The sequence below is a fragment of the Nycticebus coucang genome, chromosome 14 (assembly GCF_027406575.1).
Source record: "Nycticebus coucang isolate mNycCou1 chromosome 14, mNycCou1.pri, whole genome shotgun sequence".
NCBI lineage: Eukaryota > Metazoa > Chordata > Mammalia > Primates > Lorisidae > Nycticebus > Nycticebus coucang.
In genome coordinates this window covers 46,391,871-46,414,551 of record NC_069793.1, presented here as the reverse complement: position 1 = coordinate 46,414,551, position 22,681 = coordinate 46,391,871, and the positions used below count along the sequence as shown (strand labels likewise).

At 39.8% G+C, this 22,681-nt stretch overlaps 1 protein-coding gene across 8 annotated transcripts in view; it reads right to left on the bottom strand.

Annotated features, from left to right (window-relative positions):
• SERGEF (secretion regulating guanine nucleotide exchange factor) overlaps positions 1-22,681 on the bottom strand; it is a 261,804-nt gene that overhangs the window by 229,169 nt on the left and 9,954 nt on the right. For 6 of the 8 annotated variants that reach the window (XM_053561632.1, XM_053561635.1, XM_053561634.1 and 3 more), the window contains exons 5-7: positions 19,548-19,608; positions 4,522-4,638; positions 1,007-1,069 (exon numbers count right to left, since the gene is read on the bottom strand). In XM_053561632.1, coding sequence (XP_053417607.1) covers positions 1,007-1,069; positions 4,522-4,638; positions 19,548-19,608 — 241 coding nt within the window. The remainder of the gene's footprint in view (positions 1-1,006; positions 1,070-4,521; positions 4,639-19,547; positions 19,609-22,681) is intronic. The other 2 variants (XM_053561636.1, XM_053561633.1) reach the window with 1 other exon arrangement.

The window sequence follows — 22,681 nt, the reverse complement described above, 5'->3', positions numbered from 1 at the left end:
TTCAACTCTGTGAGAGCTCTTAACAAACAAAATAAATTTCTCAGAGGTAAAGTCTGCAGTCTATCACCAAGGGTCAGGGCAATCTGAGCCAAAGGGAAGGGATAACTGTCACCTTCAGGAAGACACTGAGGAAAATCCTAAGGAGAAGTCGCTAGACAGTTTATAATGTATTGGCTGGGTGTGTCTAATGGGTGGATGGATGTACAGCCAAACGGAGAGATACATGTGAGAGGAAAAAAGCAGGTAAGATGAAAAAAAGGAGAAATCAAAGAGATGAAATAAATTAGAGAAATATGCAACAATATAAAGAAATATGTAGGGTGGTGCCCGTCCGCTCAAGGAGTAGGGCGCTGGCTCCATATACCAGAGGTGGTGGGTTCAAACCTGGCCCTGGCCAAAAACTGAAAAAAAAGAAAGAAGAAGCATGTATGTGTATAACTAGAGTTAGATACATAGATTACAAAGATACAAAGATGAAAGATAAATAAAACAGATACATAGGTAAACAGAATAGATAAACTGGGAGATAATACATTAGAAAGATACTGATGAAACAGGTTACTTTGAGATTACACAAACATTATAACAGCAGAGAGTACAGCTAGTTATATTAGACATGGAAGTAGATTAGATGGATAAGATAGCAATATGTTACATAAATTTATTATTGATTACATGTTTTGACAATTGCAATCACCCTAAAAGGAAGACATTCTTATCTTCATTGTACAGCTGAGAAATCAAACTCAAAGGAAAAGAAAGTGAGCCTACATTTGCTGTGGGTGCTTTACATGTATTATTATACTTAATTCTCATAACTACCCACTATTTTACAACGAGAGGGTCTCAGAAAGGTACAATAATTTGCCTAAGATCATACCAGTGGTGGCATCAGAATTCTCACTCAAATTCTATGACCTTCCCCTGTATTTCAGGATCATCACACTAGGTTGTCACATACAGAATTCCAAACAGCATGGTAAACTATGAAAGAGCTGGTACCTACCTGTTAATGAAGCTGAGTGGTCTGAACCAGCAACAACACGTATTGCTTTACAATTCTCTAGACCTACAAAAAAAAGTTTTTCTTTTTTATTTTATTTTTTAATTTCAGATTAATATGAGGGTATAGACAATTAAGTTACAATATTTGCATTTGTTAGGTAAAGTCCCTGTTGCACTTATGTCTGGCACCCAGGACATATCCCCTTACGTTGTGCAAATTAGGTGGGAACACACCAATCCCTCAACCCCTCCCCTCCCCTCCCCTTAATTTGAATTGAATTGAGTTTTTCTCTTGTGAGGGTATGTATTAGGTTGTCTAGTATCTTCTTATTAGTATTGTGGACTTTGGATGCTTACTTTTCAATTCTTTTTTTTTTTTTTTTTTTACTTTTCAATTCTTATGATACTTTACTAAGAAGAATGTGTTTCGACTCCATCCAGATTAATCTTTTACAAAAGATATAAAGTCTCCATCTTTTTTAAGGCTGAATAATATTCCATAGTATATATATACCACAGAAATTTTTTTCCTTTTGAATTATAACAGCACATGATGGGCAAAGGGGGAATGCTCATCTAGCACCACCTACACATGGGAGAAACTCTCAGCCAGTGCAGGCAGGTGTGAGTCAGCAGCACTGGCCAGGAGCATGGCTGGCAACGAAGGGAGGCTGGTAATCTACCAGGAGATTGAACAAGTAAGTAAACATTTTTAGGATAAAAGAGCCAGATGCCTCACTATTAGAGAAGAGTGGGAAGTTACAGATATGAAAAGAGGGAAGGCTAGAATCAACCATGTAACACTGGATAGTAACTGAAGAGATCAGTATAAATTCATGGTTTCTAGTAGAGATAGATATATGTAGTTGTATAAAAAAATTGTGTGTGTGTGTGTGTGTACTTCCTAGCTCTGTGTGACGAATGGGTCTAGAAGCAATGACATCTTATGCATTCCGGTGCTATCATATGTAGGCACTTAAAATACAAACACCGGCCTCCTAATAACGCACAGGCAAAACTAGATTTTGAATTGGCCCACTATCTCCAAATCCAGGACTTTTCTTCCCTTAATTATATTGCTAAAAGAAATGTGGTATATATACACCACTGATTACTATTCAGCCATAAAGAAGAATAAAATCCTGTCATTTGCAGCAACATGGATGGAATTAGAGGACATTATGTTAAGCAAACTAAGCCAGGAACTGAAAGCTAAACACTGCGTGTCCTCATTCATATGTGGAAGCTATAAAAAGTTGGTTTACATAGAAGTAAAAGGCAAAACATAAGATACTAGAGGCTGGAAAGAATAGGGAAAGAGAAGGACAGGTGAGATTTGTCAAAGGGTACAAAATTACAGCTAGATAGGAGAAGTAAGTTCTAGTGTTCTATACCACTTTAGGATAACTATAGTTAATGATAACACAGTATATTGTTTCAAATACCTAGAATGAGGGTACTGAATGTTTGGACACAAAGAAATGATAAATAAGATGATGGATATAGTTATTATCCTGACCTGATCACCATTCATTATAAGCACTGAAGCATCACTATGTACCCCATGAATATGTTTATTTGTTAGTTAAAAAAATAATTTTGTAAAAGTTGGGATAAGCTGAAATAACACAGTCTCACGTGTAGATAAATGCAGACTTATTGTATACTCTTTTTTTACTCTTTTTTCTTTTTTTTTTGTGGTTTTTGGCCGGGGCTGGGTTTGAACCCGCCACCTCCGGCATATGGGACCGGCGCCCTACTCCTTGAGCCACAGGCACCGCCCCTTTACTCTTTTTTCTAACACTACTGTATAACTGTCTTAATAAAATGGCTTTACACCTCAAGTATCTTTAGAATGATAATGGGACAAACCAGATGTTTCTAGCCATATTGATCAGAGAGGAAGGACTGAGCCCCTAGTGGCCAGGGGAGGAAGGGACAACCAGGGTTTCAGCTCCAGAACTTTGGCAATGACATGAAGATGAAAGGATGGAAAGTGAAAAGACTGAGGGCAGGAAACTGACAAGCCATTCTAATGTCTCATCAGAACACTCCTCCACACCAGCTCTAAATCTAAGCAGTTCTCTAAACAGATCCTAAACAGCTTATTTGAAGAAGATAAAGTAATTTTTTCTTCCTTCTAGGTTTAGGTCCTGGCTAAAATAGATAGAGTGACACACAGTTTCTGCCCTCTCCTCATACGTCTGAGGAGTATGAATGCCTTGATGAAGAGGACAAAACTGTTTGGGAAGTTTGAGTTTATATTACAAATGTTGGCAATGTCATGTGGACCCTCTGAGCAGCATCCTATGCCACCTTCTTCTCCTTTTCTAAGGTACCCTCCCAGTTCAGCCTACAGGCTTCAGGGGAGCTAACCCCTCCCCCAGCTAAAGGAGAGCACTTCTAGGAATTAGAAAAATCAGAATGAGCCCAAACTCATGTACATTACTCCCACTGCAGCCCTCCCTTCCCTTTTCTTTCCTCACCCCTTCCCACCACCCTCAAAAATCCCTGCCTTATTCTGAGCTAAAAAAGAGTAGAGGTCTCCTGGCCAGGTTTTTCCTACAGCCAAGCCTCAGTAAACTGGGCCTCAAAGTAAGAGGAAGAAAAGAAGAAGAGATGGAGACAGTACTATATACAGAGAGAGAAAGGGCCACAAAGAGTGGGAATGCAAGGAAAAAGGAAAGGGAAGGGACGGGGAAGGGAGAGGAGGGAAGAGCAGGGAATGGGAGGGGAGGGAAGAAAGAATGAAGATGGGAGAATGGAAGGGTGAGGAGGAGGAGGATGAAGCCTTACAGATCAACTGACCAACAGATCTATGGGCAGAACATGTATTACCTATGAAGATTTCTCTCTGGCAACACTTTCGGCCCCTCGCTCTACATCCTCACTCATCCTGCTTTCCTTCTAGAAGAAGGAACTGGGCATGCAAGGCCCAGTCCTGCTGGGTTCCCTTTTTGAGGCAGCCCTGTCTACAGACAGGGTATACCGTCGTGTCCTCTTGGCCATGCAGTAAGCTTAGCAGGGCCAACTCTATGCCGTCGCTCCAGTGCCTGGTAGGTAAATTCAATTTGAAATTCGGAATTTAGAGCCTCACTATTACTACACATTGTTTCCAAACACCTAAACCATGTCTCTGACCTAGCTTTTAACACTTCTAGAGCTACTATTTTGATCTCCACCTGCCCGACGTGCATCTATGTCTGAATGGGTTCCAAACTCTGGCAGCAAAGAGGACTGCTTTTACTGGGCCCACGAAAACCCAGCAAGCCAGATGCAGTGGCTCATACCTATATTCCCAGCTATTTGGGAGACTGAGGCAGGAGGACCACTTGACTTGAGAATTAAAGACCGGCCTGGGCAGCAGAGTGAGGCAAACCAGCAAGACTAAGAGCATTAGACAGAGAGACTGAGAAGTAGCAAAAGTAAAAACCCATGTACTCATTTTCTGCATGTCTATGTCTCTACTTCCTGACAAAGAATAAATATGGGAATAAGAAGAAATAATAATCTCACCTGTAACTCTGCTTGGTTCCTTTGCTGTCAAAAATAATGGGAGAGTCTTCCCAGGGCACAACTGTCGTCCAGATGATGCCAAACCAGTCCCCCACTGGAACACAATGCCGCTCACTTCTCAAGAGAGAAGAGAAAACAGAAAATGCACTTGAGGATAAAACCAGATTACTCTTCGAACCCCACTGCTATGAGAAATTCCTAATTTATGCTCAGTGAAAAATGTTATGGAAAAGCTTAATTGTTTCAAGGGGTCCTCTGACCGGTCATAAGGATTATCACCAAGCCATTCACAAAGCCAGGCTTCAGGGCAATCTCAGACCACTACAGAAAATTCTAATACCATAAAACTTCCTCCAAAAAAGTTCCAGTTATTTGACTCTGATGTAGTCAAATCACTGGAATGACACCTCATTCATGATTAACCTGACAGGACAACTTAGAGTCAGATGAAGCAGAAAATAACCTTACTGCTATCAAGTCCATTCCTCACACATACTAGATGAGAAAACTGAGGCCCTAAAGAAAGGGAGGTGGTAGCACAGACAACGCTAGGACTCAGCTCTCCTAACAAATATTTGTAACCGCATAATAGCTTTTTTTTTTAAATGGAGACAGAGCCTCATCTTGTCACCCTGGGTTGAGTGCCGTGGCATCATATCTCACAGCAACTTCTAACTCTTGGGCTCAAGCAATCCTCTTGCCTCTGTCTCCCCAGTAGCAAGAACTACATGCGCTTGCCACACACCCGGCTATTTTTTTTAGAGATGGCTCTCACTCTTGCTCAGGTTGGTCTCAAACTCCTGAGCTGGAGCAATCCACCCGCCTCGGCCTCCCAGACTGCTAAGATTACAGGCGTGAGCCCCCGCACCCAGCTATTAAGATAGCTTCTTAATAGACATAATTTCAGAATCTAATTGATGCTCCAACCTAATACAAATGCATAGATGAAATTCAATGTATCTGTTCCACAGTTAGATGTGTCAACTAAGAGTCAATGTTAAAGTTCTGCTCCTCTGGAAGTATCCTATAACCTATGGTCCTTTAGGCTGCAAAAAGACAAGCCTGCATTGTAGAAAAAAAAAAAAAAAGCTATGACTACTGAGCATAATGTGAACAAAGCACAGTGAAATAAAACAAAACTTATAATCTCTTCAACAAAAAAATTGTAAGAAGAAAAAAAGGGAGGAAAAGAATTATAGATTAAAAGAGACTTCAGGGGGGTGGGAGTAGTGATTCATGCCTGTAATCCTAGCACTCTGGGAGGCCAAGGTGGGTGGATTACTTGAGCTCAGGAGTTTGAGACCAGCCTGAGCAAGAGTAAGACCCTATCTCTAAAAAACAAATAGCTAGGCTTTATGGTGGGTACCTATAGTCCCAGCTACTTGGGGGGCTGAGGCAAGAGGATTGCTTGAGCCCAAGAATTTGAGGCTGCTGTGAGCTATCACGCCATAGCACTAGATCTATAGAGGGCAACAAAGTGAGACTCTTTGTCTCAATTAATTAATTAATAATTAATTAAATAAAGTAGACGTCAGGACCACGCACACTGGCTCACACCAGTAACCCTGGCACTTTGGGAGACTGAGGCAGGAGGACTGCTTGAGCTCGGGAGTTTGAGACCAGCCTGAGCAAGAACAAGACCTCGTCTCTACTAAAAATAGAAAAATAAGTCAGGCTTTGTAGTGGGCACCTAGCTGAGACTATTCAGTAAGATTCCTTGAGCCCAGGAGTCTTAAGGTTGCTGCGAGCTAGGCTGACAGCATGGTACTCCCGCCTGGGCAACAGAGTGAGACTGTGCCTCAAAACAAAAATTAAAAATAAAATAAAATAATAAAAGAGACTTCAGATATCTGATAAAGGATTAACATACAGAATACATAGAGAAGTCCTAAAAGTCAACAATCAAAACAAAAAAAATACTTAAGAAAACAGGCAAAGTACTTGATCAGACATATCTCTAAGAAGATATACAAATGACCCATAAACACAAAGAGTCTCAACACCAGTAATCATTAGGGAAATAAAAGTCAAAACCATAATGAGATGCCACCTCACACCCAGTTGGATGCTACCATAAAAAAAAAAAAACAGAATATAACAAGTACTGGAGAAATTGGAACCCTTGTGCACTACTGCCGAGACTGTAAAATGGTGCAGCAACTGTGGAAAATAGTATGGTAGCTCTCAAAGTATTAAAAGTAGAATTACCATATGCTCCAACAATGATCTGGGTATATATCAAAAAAAAAAAAAACTGAAGGCAAGATCTCAAAAAAATATTCGTACACCCCACCCATGTTCATACCAGCATTTTTCTTTTTTTTTTTTGAGACAGAGTCTCTCTTTATGGCCCTCAGTAGAGTGACTCCTAGCCAACTCCTAGGCTTAGGCGATTCTCTTGCCTCAGCCTCCCGAGCAGCTGAGACTACAGGCACCGCCACAACACCCGGCTATTTTTTTGTTGCAGTTTGGCTGGGGCTGGGTTCAAACCTGCCACCCTCGGCATATGGGGCTGGCGCCTTACCCACTAAGCCTCAGGCGCTGCCCCATACCAGTAGTTTTTACATTAAATAAAACATGGAAGCAACCCGAATGTTCATTGACAGATGAATCAATAAGTTAAATGTGATACATGTAGTATACATACAATAGAATACTATCTACATTTAAAAGTATGGAAATGCTGGCAGGGTGTAGTGGTTCACCCCTACAGCCCAGCACTTTGGGAGGCCAAAGCTGGAGGACTACTTGAGGTCAAGAGTCCAAGACCAGCCACAACAGGAACAAGACCCCATCTCTACAAAAAATAGAAAAATTAACCAGGTGTGGGAGCAAGTGCTTGCAGTCTGAGGCAGGAAGATCACTTAAACCCAGGAGTTTGAGGCTGCAGTGAACTAGGATGGCATCACTGCACTCCAACCTGGGTGCACAGTGAGACCTTGTCTCAAAAATACATATATATGGAAAATCTAACATATGCTACTGCACATCATGCTAAATGTAATAAGCCAGTCACAAAAAGATAATAATAATTATACTACATGATACCACTTACATGAGGTGCTTAGAATGGTCAAAACCATACAGACAAAAAATAGAATGGTGGTTACCAGGGACTGGAAGGAATGAGAGTTATTGGTTAATGGGTACAGAGCTTCAGTTTTGTAATACAAAAAGTTCTGGAAATGGATGGTGGTACTGTTTGCACAATATGAAGGTACTTAGGGCCACCGAATTGTATACTTAAAAATGGTTAAGATGATAAATTGTATGTTATGCATATTTTACCACAGTAAAAAATGTTTTAAAGAAAAATAATTGTTTTTAAAAGATAGATAGACTTGAGATACATAACAACCAATTGCAACCTAAAGACCTACTTTAGATCCTGATTCAAACAAATTGTAAAAAATATTTTCGAGATAATCAGGGAAATTTAAACACTGACTAGATATTTGATAATATTAGAGAATTGCTGTTAATTTTTTTTGGCTGACAACAGTAATATAGTAATGTTTTCAAATACAGTACTTAACCAGTAAAGGTGCATGCAGAAATATTTACAGATTAAATGGGAGAGAGGACTTTAAGTTAATGAAACACATTAATAGAAACTGTACTACTGTGTAACTGGACAGAGATGAACACATAAGACTAGTGATTACATTCATCAATGTTTTATACACCATGTATCTGATAAAGAGTTAATTTCTAAAATACAGAAGGCATTCCTATGATTCAAATAGCAAAAACTTTAAAATGGACAAAGCAACTGAACAGACATTTCTCCAAAGAAGTCATACAAGCTGGGTATAGTGGTTCACACTCATAATCCCACAACTTTAGGAAGCGAGGTAGGAGGATCATTTGAGACCAGTAGTTCAAGACCAACCTAGAAAACACAGCAAGACCCAATCTCTAAAAAGAAATTTGAAAATTAGCCAAGCATGGGGTGCCTGTAGTCCCAGACACTCAGGAGGCTGAGGCAGGAGGAGTACCTGAGTCCAGGAATTCAAGTTACAGTGATCTTTGAATGCACTGCTGCACCCCAGCATCTATGACAGAGCAAGTGTCCAGCTCTTAAAGAAAAAAAGGCATATAGGGCGGCACCTGTGGCTCAGTGCGCAGGGCGCCGGCCCCACATACCGAGGGTGGTGGGTTCAAACCCGGCCCCAGCCAAACTGCAACAAAAAATAGCCAGGTGTTGTGGCAAGCGCCTGTAGTCCCAGCTACTCAGGAGGCTGAGGCAGGAGGATCGCCTAAGCCTAAGAGCTAGAGGTTGCTGTGAGCTGAGACACCACGGCACTCTACCGAGGGTGACAAAGTGAGACTCTGTCTAAAAAAAAAAAAAAAGGCACATAAGTGGCCAACAGGTATATGAAAAGATGCTGGACATCTTTCACTAATTCTCAGAAAAACACAAATCAAAAGTATAATGAGATATCACTTCACATCTGTTAGGATGGCTACTATTAAAAAAAAAAAAAGGAAAACTCAAGCCATGGCCATGCAGCACCACACAATGCCACTCTTACAGTCCAGCTCTCCACCACCATATACCACAGTTATACCTAATGTCCACTCCTGGGTGGAGCAAACGCCTGCAGCCCTGACACCTGCAGCCACAACCTAGGCAGTCTTGCCAAGCAACCACCGCCACTGCCGCAGGGAGACCCAGGCAGAATAATCACACACCTCCATGGAAAGAGACTCACCCAGCCCCCTGTCCAAACTTCCTATAGTGGCCTAGGGACCAACCTACCACTTCACATAAAGGTTTTCCAGCACTGGTTTGGACTATGACTGCCACAGGGGAATAGGACAACACAGAACAGGTATATAACAATATTTCACATTGTATCTGCCCCTCTCCTACTGGTCAGTCTTGTGGAAAAGGACACAAAAGCACCATTTGGGACCTCTCCTTCCCACTAAATAGAACAGTTCCCAGCGAAGGAGAATAGGAGCATTGCAAACCTACCTGCATGGAACTGACAGAAGAGATTTCAAATGAGAAGAAACCAGCAAAACAACTCTGGCAACATGAAAAAACAATCAGTTGACACCTCCAAAGGATCACAATAGTCCTACTCAACAAACCCCAACCAAAAAGAAATTTTTAAAATGTCAGAAATGGAATACAGAATATAGATGGCAAATAAGATGAAGGGGGTTGAAGAGAAGATTGAAAATTAACACAAAGAAGCCAAAAAAAAAAAATTGAGAACATCAAAAAATAAATAAATAAAAAGTCATCAAAGAGACAGACAACATAAGAAAGGATATAACAAGAAGCAAGGAAGTGAGAGAGTCACTTAGGGAACTTCAAAATACAGCAGAGGGCTCTAAGAACAGGCTACACCAAGCAGAAGAAAGAATTTCAGAGGTTGAGGACAAGGATTTCAAAGTACCCAGCCAAAGATGCAGAAATAAAGAACAGAGAAGAAAGAACAATCACTCATAAAAACATGGGAGTATGTAAAAAGAGCCAATATATAAATAAATTATAGGTATCCCTGAGGGAGAGGAAGAAAATGCATAAAGCATGGAAAATCTACTCAAAGAAATTATTGAGGAAAACTTCCTTGGTATCACCAGAGATTCAGACTTTCAGAAACTAAATGGTTATCGAACATCAGAAAGGTTCATACCAAATAGGACATTGCCAAGACACATAGTCATGAAACTGGCCAAAGTCAAAATGAAGGATAAAATTCTACAAGCTGCAAAACAAAAGCAATAACTAACCTACCAAAGAAAGTCTATGGGGCTCGTGTAATTGCTCAGTGGAGATCTTACAAGCCAGAAGGGATTTGGGCCCCATTTTAATCCTTTTAAAAATAACAACTGCCAACCAAGAATTTTGTATCCTGTAAAACTAAGTTTCATATAAAGACTTTTCCAGACAAGCAAACACCTAGAGAATTTTTCACTACTTAGACATGCCCTATAGAAAATGTTCAAAAGGGCAGCACCTGTGGCTCAAAGGAGTAGGGTGCCGGCCCCATATGCCCGAGGGGGCAGGTTCAAGCCCAGCCCCAGGCAAACACTGCAAAATAATAAAATAAAAATAAAATAATAAAATTCTAAAAAAGAAAAGAAAATGTTCAACATTGTACTATTCATGAAACAATATAATAAATACCTACCAGTGTATAAATACCTGAAAATTAAATCTCATGGCTCTTTTAAAGCACTAGCATAAGAGGAAAAACAAAACAACAAGAACAATATCCCTATATCAATACTGACACTGAGCACAAATTGTCCTAACTCTCCAATTAAAAGACAGACAAGCTGAATGGATGTTAAAATCATTGCCCAATTATAGTAGAACCTCTGTAAGTTGACCACCCAAGGGACTGTAATAAACTGGTCAATAATCAGAGGTGGTCAACATATGGGAACCAGTCCTACTGTATTGATAGATACAGGTGGTGCATGCTTGGTCTATGAATATTAGGTCAGCTTAACGAAGTGGTCAATGTAGGGAAGCGGTCAACTTTTATGGTGGTTCTACTGTATATCCTGTCTCCAAGAAATATTCCAAGCAAATGATAACCAAATGCTTTGGTATCACCATTTTCATGTCAGATAAAATTGGTATTAAGTCAACAATGGTTAAAAAAAGATGATCATTATATAATAATAAAGAAGACAATTCATAAGAAGACATAATAATCCTAAATATATATGCACCTAACACAGAAGGTCCCAGATTCATAAAGTAAATTCTACTAGATCTAAGAAAAAAAATTAACAGTAGCATTATAATTGCTGCAGAATTCAACACACCACTGATGAAACTGAACAAATCATCAAAGCAGAAAGTCCACAAAGAAATATTGGACTTAAATGGAACTCTAAAACAAATGTACCTAATAGTCTTTACAGAACTCTCTACCTGAAAACTGCAGAATATACATCATTCTCATCAGCACATGGGACATTTTCTAAGACTGATCATATCTTAGGCCACAAAACAAGTCTCAGCAAATTCAGAAAAATCAAAATCATACCATGTATCTTCTCAGAACACAGGAGAATGAAACTAGAAATCAATTTCAAGAGAAACTCTCAAATCCACACAAAGTCATAGAAATTAAACAACCTGCTGATGAACAATCCTTAGGTCAATGATAAAATTAAGATAGAAGTCAAAACATCTTCAAGCTGAATGACAAAGGGGACACAAGCTTTCAAAACCTACAGGCTATAGTAAAGACAGTGCTAAAGGGGAAAAGTCACACCTTAAATCTATCAAAAAGATAAAAAGGGCAGCACTTATGGCTCAAGGAGTAGGGCCCTGGCCCCGCATACAGGAGGTGGTGGGTTCAAAGCCGGCCCTAGCCAAAAACTGCAAAAAAAAAAAAAAAAGATAAAATGACACAAATTATCAACCTCATGTCACATCCCAAGGAACTAGAAAAAGAATAAACCAAAGCCAAAGCCAGAAGAAGAAAAAAAGTAATAAAGCTCAAAGCAGAACTAAATAAAATGAAATCCAAAAAAAATACAAAAGATCAAAACAAAGTTGGTTCTTTGAAAGCATAAACAAAATCCATAGACCAAGGTTAATCCATATTAACCAGAAAGAGAAGAAAAAGGACTCAAGTAACGTCAAACAGAAATGGAAAAGGAGGTTGGGAGTGGTGACGCATGCCTGTAATCCAAGCACTCTGGGAGGCTGAGGCAGGAGGATCATTTGAGCTTGGGACTTCAAGACCAACCTGAGAAAGAGCAAGACCCCTGCTGGGCTTTGTGGCAGGCACCTGTAGTCCCAGCTACTTGGGAGGCTGAGGCAGGAGGATCATTTAAATCCAGGAGTTGGAGGTTACAGTAAGCTATGATGATGCCACTGCACTCTAACAAGGGCAACAGAGCAAGAATATGACTCCGGAAAAAAAAAAGAAGAAGAAGAAGAAGGGAAAGGATGGGACAGGAAGAGAAGGGAAGAAAGAAAAGAAATGAAAAAGAAGACATTACAAGTGATACCACAAAAATATAAAATACCATCCATGAATACCACAAAAATCTCTACACACACGAACAAGAAAACCTAGAAGAAACTGATAAATTCCTAAAAACACACAACCTTCCAATCCTTAGCCAAGAAGAAATAGAAATCCTGAACAGAACAACACCTAGCAGCAAGATTAAGGCAATAATAAAAAAATCTCCCAATGAAAAAAAGCCCTGGACCAGACGGATTCACAGCCCAAGTCTACTTGACCTACAAAGAAGAACTGGCACTTATCCTAAAGAAATTATTCCATAACATTAAGAAGGAGGGAATCCTCCCCCACTCATTCTATAAAGCCAGCATCACCCTAATACCAAAGTAAATATACATTTTTCTCATCAGCACCAAGGATATTTTCTATGATTGGTCATATCACAGACCACAAAACATGTCTCAGCAAATTCAGAAAAGTCAAAATCATACCATGTATATTCTCAGACCATAGTGGAAAGGACACAACAAAAAAAGAAAACTGCAGACCAATATCCCTTAGGAACACTGATGCAAAAATCTTCAACAAGATAATAGCAAACCAAATTTAGCAGCACATCAAAAAGATAATTCATGATAATCAACTAGGTTTCATGCCAGGGATGCAAGAAGAGTTCAACAGATGCAAATCAATATGTGTGATTTATCACATAACCAGAAGCAAAAACAAAGACCATGTGATCATCTCAATAGATGCAGAAAAAGCATTTGATAAAATCCAGCACCCTTTGATGTTGAAAACCCTCAACAAACTAAGTATAGAAGGAACATACCTCAAAATTATCCAAGCCATATACACAAACCCACAGGCAGCATTATACTGAATGGGTAAAAAAGTTGAAAGGATTTCCCTAAGAACTGGCACAAAACAAGGGGGCCCACTATCACTCACTTCTATTCAACATAGTACTGAGCTATGACTCAACATAGCTAGAGCAATCAAGCAAGAAAAAGAAATAAAGGGCATCCTATGTGGGAAAGATGAGGTCAAACTATCCTTGTTTGCCAATAATCTGATCTAGAGAACCCTAAAGACTCCACAAAAAATTCCTAAAGATAAATAAATTCAACAAAGTCTCAGGTTATAAAATCAATGTACACAAAGCAGTAGAGCTGAGAGTCAAATCAAGAATCCAATAACACCTGCAATAGCTACAAAAAGAATAAAATACTTTAGAATATATAATACTTAACCAAGGAGGCGAAAGATCTCTACAGGGATCTCCACAAAACACTTATAAAAGAACCTGCAAGTAACACAAACAAATAGAAAAGCATTCTAATGCTCATGGATTGGTAGAATCAACAGTGCTAAAATACTATTTGGCCCAGAGCAATTTACAGATTCAACACAATTCCCATCAAAATACCAAAGTCTTACTTCAGAGATCTAGAAAAAATAATCCTAAACTTCATTTGGAACCAAAAAAGAGCCTAAAAAGCCTAAGTCAGGGGTCCTCAAATTTTTTAAACAGGGAGCCAGTTCACTGTCCCTCAGACCGTTGGAGGGCCAGACTATAGTTTAAAACAAAAACTATGAACAAATTCCTATGCACACTGCACATTATCTTATTTTGAAGTAAAAAAACAAAACAGGAACAAATATAATCACTCCGCCGCAGGTGACCTGCAGGCTGTAGTTTGAGGACACTTGGAAGAATCTTAATCAAAAAGAACAAATCTGGAGGCATCACATTACCTGACTAAAAATTATACTACAAGGCTATAGTAACCAAAACAGTATGGTACTGGTATAAAAGAAGAGATATACACCAATGGAACAGAATAGAGAACCCAGAAATAAAGCCATATAGCTACTACCAACTGATCTTTGACAAAGCAGATAAAACATACATACACTGAAGAAAGGACTCCCAATTCAATAAATGGTACTGGGAAAATTGAATATCCATATACCAAAGAATGAGACAGGATCCCTATCTGTCACCATACAAAAATTAATTCAAGATGGACTAAAGACTTAAATGTAAGTCATGAAGCCACAAGAATCCTAGAAAAAAACAAAAAATAGAAAAACTCTTCTAGACATAGGCCTAGACAAAGAATTTATGAATAAGACCCCAAAGGCAAACACAACAGCAACAAAAATAAATAAATAAGTGGGACTTAATTAACTTAATCTGCATAGCAAAGGAAATAATTAACAGAGTAAACAAGTAACCTATAGAATGGGAGAAAATATTCACAAACTATACATCTGACAACAGACTAATTTCCAGAATCTACAAAGAACTCAGAGAACTCAGACAAAACAGCAAGAAAAAAACAAGCCCATCAATAAATAGACAAAAGACATGAACAGAATTTTTTCAAAAGAAGATAGCCAAATGCCCAATGGACATATGAAAACATATCACTAATCAACAGAGAAATGCAAAGTAAAACCACAATGAGATACAACCTTACCCCTGTCAGAATGGTTTTTGTTTTTGTTTGTTTGTTTTGTTCTGTTTTGAGACAGAGTCTCACTCTGTTGCCCTAGCAGTGGCATCAGAATAGCTCATTACACCCTCAAACTCCTGGGCTCAAGCAATCCTGTTGCCTCAGCCTCCCAAGTAGCTGGGACTATAGGCATGCACCACCACACTTGGCTAATTTTTCTATTTTTTGTAGAGACAAAGTCTTACTCTTTCTTAGGCTGGTCGCAAACTTCTAAGCTCAAGCAATTCTCCTGCCTTGGCCTCCAGAGTGCTAGGATTACAGGCATGAGCCATTATACCCAGTCTCAGAATGGCCATTATTAAAAAGAAAAAAATGACAGATGCTGGCATGGATACAAACAAAAAAGTGTGCTTATAAATGCAATTTAGTACAGCTTCTATGGAGATTCCTCAAAGTGCAAAAAGTAGATCTACCATTCAATCTAGTAATCTCACTACTGGGTATCTACGCAAAGGAAAAGAAATTATTCTATCCAAAAGACACCTGTACTAGAATGTTTATCTCAACACCATTCACAATTGCAAAGATACAGAATTAACCTAAGTGCCCATAAATACATGATTGGAAAAAGAAAATATAGTTATACATAATACACACACACCATGGAGTAGTACTCAGCCATAAAAAGGAATGAAATATGTCATTTACAACAACTTGGATGGAAATGGAGACCGTTATCCTAAGAGAAGTATTTCAGGAATGGAAAAACAAAATACCACATGTTCTCACTAATAAGTGGGAGTTAAACAATGGGCACAAAAAAAAAATAGCTCTTTTGCCAAGGACCCGTGAACGTGGGCTGCGTTCGCACCAAAACCATGAAGAAGGCAGCCCGGGTCATCATAGAGAAGTACTACACCCGTCTGGGCAACAACTTTCACACGAACAAGCACGTGTGCGAGGAGATCACCATCATTCCCAGCAAGAAGCTACGCAACAAGATAGCCGGCTATGTCACACACCTGGTGAAAAGGATCCAGAGGGGCCCAGTGAGAGGCATCTCCATCAAGCTGCAGGAAGAGGAGAGGGAGAGGAGAGACAACTATGTCCCTGAGGTCTCAGCCCTAGATCAGATCATTGAAGTAGATCCTGACACTAAGGAAATGCTGAAGCTTTTGGACTTTGACAGTCTGTCCAACCTCCAGGTCACTCAGCCTACAGTTGGGATGAATTTCAAAACACCACGTGGAACTGTTTGAATCTATCTTCTGTGTGCTGTAATATTTTAATAAATCTGGGACAATGGCAAAAAAATAAATAAATAAATAAATAAATAAAGGACATTGGAAACTAAGAAGGGGTAGGCTGGGAAGAGAATGAGGTATATAAAATTACCTATTGAGTACAGTGAACACTGTTCTAGTGGCAAACTCAATGTAAGCACTGAGTTCAGCATTATAGAGTGAATTCACATAACAGCAACTTTTGTACCCCTTTAATATTTTGAATTTTAAAAAGTAAAATAAACAAATAAATTCAAAGATAATTGTTGGAAATGATGTGAAGGAGTTGGAACCTCTATACCTTGTTGGTGAGGATGCAAAATTATATACCTGCTCTGGAAAACTCTAAAAATTAAAAATAGAACTATCATATGACCCTACTTTCAAAAGAGCTGAAATCAGAATCTTGGCTCAGTGCCTTCAGCACAGTGATTACGGCGCCAGCCACATACACCGAGGCTGGCGGGTTCAAACTCAGCCCAGGCCAGCTAAACAATAATGACGACTACAACCAAAAATAGCCGGGCTTGGGGGGGGTGTGTGTAGTCCCAGCTACTTGGGAGGCTGAGGCAAGAGAATCACTGAAGCCCAAGAGTTTGAGGTTGCTGTGAGCTATGATGCCACAGCGTTCTACCGAGGGTGACATAGTGAGACTCTGTCTCAAAAAAAAAAAAAAAGAAATCAGGATCTCAAAGACATGTCTGCATTCCCACACTCACTGCAGCATTACTCACAAAACAAAGGCATGGAAACAACCCAAGTATCCATCACCAGATGAACGGGTAAAGAAAAGGTGGTACATAGATACAAGAGAATATTATTTAGCCTTTAAAAAACCTACCATTTAAGATAACACGATGAAACTGGATGGCATCACTTTAAATGAAATTAACCAGAAACAGAACAAATACTACCTGATAGTACATACATGAGGTATCTATAATAGTCAAACTCGTAGAAGCAGAGAATACAACCGTGGATGCCAGGGTTTCAGGGTAGGGGAAATGGGAAGTTGTTCAATGGATATAAAATTTCAGCTATGCCAGATGAATAAATTCTAGAGATCTGCTATAGAACAGTGCCTATAGTTAACAAAACAGTATTATGCACTTCAATATTTATTAAGAGGGTAGATCTCATATTAAGTATTCTTACTACAAACATACACACAGGCACACACACAAAATAAAGGGACACAGGAAATTTGTGGAGATACTGGATACCTTGATACCTGGATTACCTTGATTGCAGTGATAGTATCAGAGGTACTGCACATGTTCAAACTCATTAAATTTTACACATTAAATATGTGCAGTTCATTGTACATCAATTATTCCTCAATAAAGCTGTTTAAAACAAAAGATTGGCAATTACAAAATGTTGCTGGGAAAGGAGGAAGAAAGCCAATGATAGGCACTTCTCCTGCCCGGCTGATTTCTAGGAGAAGAACCTGCTTATAAAAGTGTAATCACTACCACACAACTAAGCAACTACACTCCTGGGCATTCATCCCAGAGAAATGAAAATTTATGCTCATATTAAAACCCATCCACAAATGTTTATAGTAGCTATATTCTTAATAGCCAAAAACCAGAAACAAACCAAATGGCCTTCAATGCATGACTAGTTAAACAAACTGTGATTGGCACAGAATGAAATATGTCCCCACAAAATTCCTATGTTGAATCCCTAATCCCCAATGTGAGTAGATTCGGAGATATGAGCCCTAAGGAGATAGTAGAGGAGGGACAATGCATGGGACCTTCATCTAATACAGCAGTTCTCAACCTGTGGGTCGCGACCCACGGGAACTATATTAAAGGGCCGCAGCATTGGGAAGGTTGAGAACCACTGATCTAATAGGGCTGGTATCCCTGTAAGAAGAAGAAGAGACATCAGAGTTCTCTCTCCTCCTCCACAGGTGCACAGAGAAAAAGCCATGTACAAACACAGCAAGACGGTGGTCACCTGTAAGTCCAGCAGAAAGGCCTCCCAGAAACTGATCCTGATAGCCCACTGATCTTATTTTTTTTAATTTATTATTAAATCATAGCTGTGTACATAGCCCACTGATCTTAGCCTGTCAGCATTCACAATGATGAGAAAGTAAATTCTGTTGTTTAAGCCTCCTGGTCTGTAGTACTTTGTCATGGAAGCCCTGACCAACTAATACAGGGGTCCATCCAAGCCATGGAAAACAAACAATAAAAAGGAACACATTACTGATACACAAAATGTAGCTGACTCTCTAGGGAATTACGCTGAATGAAAAAAAAAGCTAATCTCAAAAGGTTATACATCATATGATACTGTTTATATAACATTTCTGAAATGACAACATCATAGAGATGGAAAACAGAAGAGGGGAGCCAAGGGCTAAGCAGAGGGTGGAGGCAGGTAGGAAGTGGGTTTGGCTGTGACAGGGCAACCTGAGGGCCTGTGGAACTTTCCCAGGTCTTAACTACATTGATGCTGATTTCCGGGTTATGCTATTGTACTATAGTTTTGCAAGATACCATTGGAGGAAACTAGGAAAAAAACACACGGAGTCTGTTTCATATTTTATAACTGTATGTGAATCTTAAAGTCTAATTTTTTAAAGAAAGTATAATCAACACTAAGCCCCAGGATGCACAGTGCTACTTTGAACTTTTCCTCACCTCTTCTCTTTTTCCACTCCACAACTGGCCTTACCAAGTACTGGATCCTCAGCTGCCACAGCCAAATAGCACTGCCCTTCTACCCAAAAAGCAGTGTGAGCAGAAAAGAGGGGAGACAAAACAGTCATTGCCCTCCCATATGCCACCTCCTCACTTCCCCTCACACACATATCGTCCATCCCTTCACCCACACACAGTATAGGAGACAAGCTTATTTAAAACTTTTGAATCAATAAACATTACTATCCACTATGAAGGAATTCTGTTCACTGCAAAGAATATGGACCTTGGACCCCAAGCCATCCCAGACTCTGAACCAACCTCTCTCTCTTACTATCTTACTCCCCATGTAACCTCACACAAACACTTTAACTTCCCTGGGCCTCAATTTCTTCATATGTAAAAATTTAACTTACAGCACTTCCTTAAAGTGAGGATTAAACAAGGTAATCAAGAAAACCGAGAACACAGAGCTAGGAAACTTCACTTCCTTCCTCCCTATCTGCTACAGACTTTCCCCACATCACTTCTGTTTATGTTCCCCCCTTTTAATCAGAACTACCACAGAGCAGGGCCCTTTGAAATACCACCTTAAAGAGTTTTTCTCCTAAAGCTCAGATCCTCCTTATCACATGCCTATTTATAAAATAAAGGTAAAGTAATCACCTGTAGCAGCTAACACATGCCTCAGTCCAGCAGCAATACAAACAACCTTCTCTCTCAGGAGCTGTCAAAATAAAGAAAGGGATTTAGATCTCGGAATCATCCACCCACAAAATTGCATGTAATTTATGCCCAAACATTTTTACCCAAAAAGAAAAAAAATCTTGTAAAAATGCCTAGCACATGATGAATTATCTCAAATCACTGTCACAGTTCAAACTCCTTGCTGTGTATCATAACTGTACTGGACTGATCTTAAAAAATACATAAATAAATAATAAATAATAAAGTTATGCTTATGGAGGCAATTTTCTCCCTATAAATTTGAAAGGATTTTATTTGAAGACTTTATGCAAATTCAGTATCTGATGTATTTTAAAAAAACTTTTATTTTTCTTTTCAGGATTCTATAACATATAAAACTGTAATAAATGTTTTCACCAAACTACTTATTGATGCTACCAAGTCATATTACCCAGCACTGTGTGCTACACCGATGGTATTTTTTGATGTGTAACATCCTGATCAATGTGACTGACGCTAATTTAAACGTGAATGTTGCCACTCACCCCTCTTTCCCTGGTATTCAATATTTAAAGATATTTGGGAGGATTCAAACACATTAAATAAAAGAATTTTCTAGAATAGTATGATGATTTAAAATCCATTGGAAAAATAAAGAATGCCTACGTGGGACAGTCAAAAAAAAAAAAAAAAATGCCTAGTACAGTGGCTCAGATCTCTAATCCCAGTACTTTAAGAGGCCAAGGCAAGAGAATCACTTGAGGCTAGGACTTGGAGACCAGCCTGGGCAACAAACAAGACTTTATCTCTATGAAAAAAGAAAATAGTCAGCCATGGTAGTCACACCTGCAGTACCAGCTACTCAGGAGGCTGAGGTGGATCACTTGCCCTCAGCCTGTTTCAAAAATAAATAAATAAATAAATAAATGCCATATCAAAATGTCATATCACAATGCCTCTCAAGGTTGGGAAAGACTTTCAAGATCATCTAGTCCAAGAGTTATAAAATGTTTTCTGTAAAGGACCAGATAATAAATATTTTAGACTTTACAGGCTATACAGTTCCTGTCAAGAATCCTCAGCTGTCTCTATACATAAAAGCAGCTCTAGACTATACATAAATGAATGAGGATAGCTGTGTACCAATAAGACTTTCTTTACCAAGGGTGCTAATTTTCCCACCCTCATCCAGTTCAATCCCTAACCAGTGCTAGAAACCCCTCCACAACAGCCCACCAGGCCGTCACCTAATCCCTGCCAAAAACCTACCTTTAGTGACACAGGCTCACCACATCCCCAGGTGCCTGTTCCAACTTTGCACACTTCCATTTATCTCTTCAGGTGGAGCCAAGCCTATCTGCCTGTAACTTCTGACAATGTTTTCCAAATATTTGAAGACAGTTGTCATGTCCTCTCTAAGACATTTCGTGGTGGTTATAAAAATAGGCCCTCAAATTCTATGATACTGTTCCCTTCAAGATGTGGAATTTCATTCCCCTCCCCTTGTGTGGGCTGGACTTAGTGACACACTTCTTATGAAAAGAATAAGAGAACAATGAGTGACTCAGAGACAAGGTGATGATAGGTGCTGAGGCCTCCCGCCTGGCATCTCTCACTCTCTCAGATCACTCTTGAGGGAAGCCGGATGCCATGTCTGAACAGTCCTACAGAGAGGCCCAGGGGGCAAGGGACTGAAGCCTCCTGCCTCAAAAGAATTGGCGCATCCACCAGCCCTGCAGAGCCTTCAGAGACTGCTTGCAGACCAGCTGACATCTTGATTGCAACCTCACGAGACCAGCAAAGCTGTGCCTAGATTCCTGCCCCTCAGAAATTGAGATAATAAATGTTTGTTTTAAGCTGCTAAGTTTGGAGCGGATTTGTTACACAATAGGTAACTGGCTGGGCGCCTGTGACTCAAGCGGCTAAAGCGCCAGCCACATACACCTGAGTTGGTGAGCTGGAATCCAGCCCGGGCCCACCAAACCACAATGACGGCTGCAACCAAAAAAAAAAACAATAGGTAATTAATGCAGATCTCTTCTTTAGATATCCCCTTCAAATATCCCCAGTTCCATCAGCTACCACAGGGCTTTAAATCCTCTGCCCCTCTTGGTTTCACTTCTTTACAGATGCCCTGATTGTTCCCTCTCTCTCTTTTAAAGGAATTGTATATGAATCAATCACCGGGCCTGTAAGGCTTTACTACATTTATTTACAGGTCCATGGAGTCTTTCTAAGCTCTAGGACCCCCAAGGACAAGGGCTGAGTCTTATTTATCTTTATGCCCAGGGACCGAGCACCAAATCCAGGGCAGAACACCAAACCCCTGATGCAGTCTGACCAGGACATAGCACGGAGCTCTGGCCTTCTTCCTTCTGGAGACTCTACTTCTGTCGATGGATTCCACAAGCACATTAGCTATTGGGAAGATCAAATCTTACTACTAATACAATTTAAACCCACTGTCCTTTAAATTTTTCTCTTTCTTTCTTTCCCCAACATTTACTGAAGGGTTTTACATGTGCCTTTAATCTCTTCAACACCACTCATCTCCATCTCTTCCTCTCCATCCCACTGCCACTGCTTTAGTTTGAGCCATGATCACCTCATGCCTGGATTGTTAGCAGGAATTTCTTCAGTAATCTTCCCTCAATCTATCCTTCACACTATCCTATCTGGTCCTGCCCGACCATTGCTGCTCTTATCATTTGTCAATACCACTACCCTGATTTCCTCCCTCCCCACCCACTCCACTGGCCACTCCCACCTCTTCCTTACATTCCACCATACTGAATTGTTCACAGACCCCAAAGCCCGGGTTTTATGCTTCTATCCCTTTGCTTAAACAGTTTCTTCTGCCTAGAATGGTCATCTTTTGCACTGCTCTGCATTCTCCTGTCCCAACCCAGGCAAACTTCTCGTTAAGATTTAGATTAATCCTGCTCTTATTCCACCTTCCTCTAGGTAAGAGTTTAGTACTCCCTCCTCGTATGTATCCATCATAGTTCTAACATGGTATTGCATTTGGCTAATTTATGTATCTATCATGTACTACTAAACTACAAGACTCTCAAATACTAGGACAGGTCTCATTTATCTTTGTTCCCACTGCC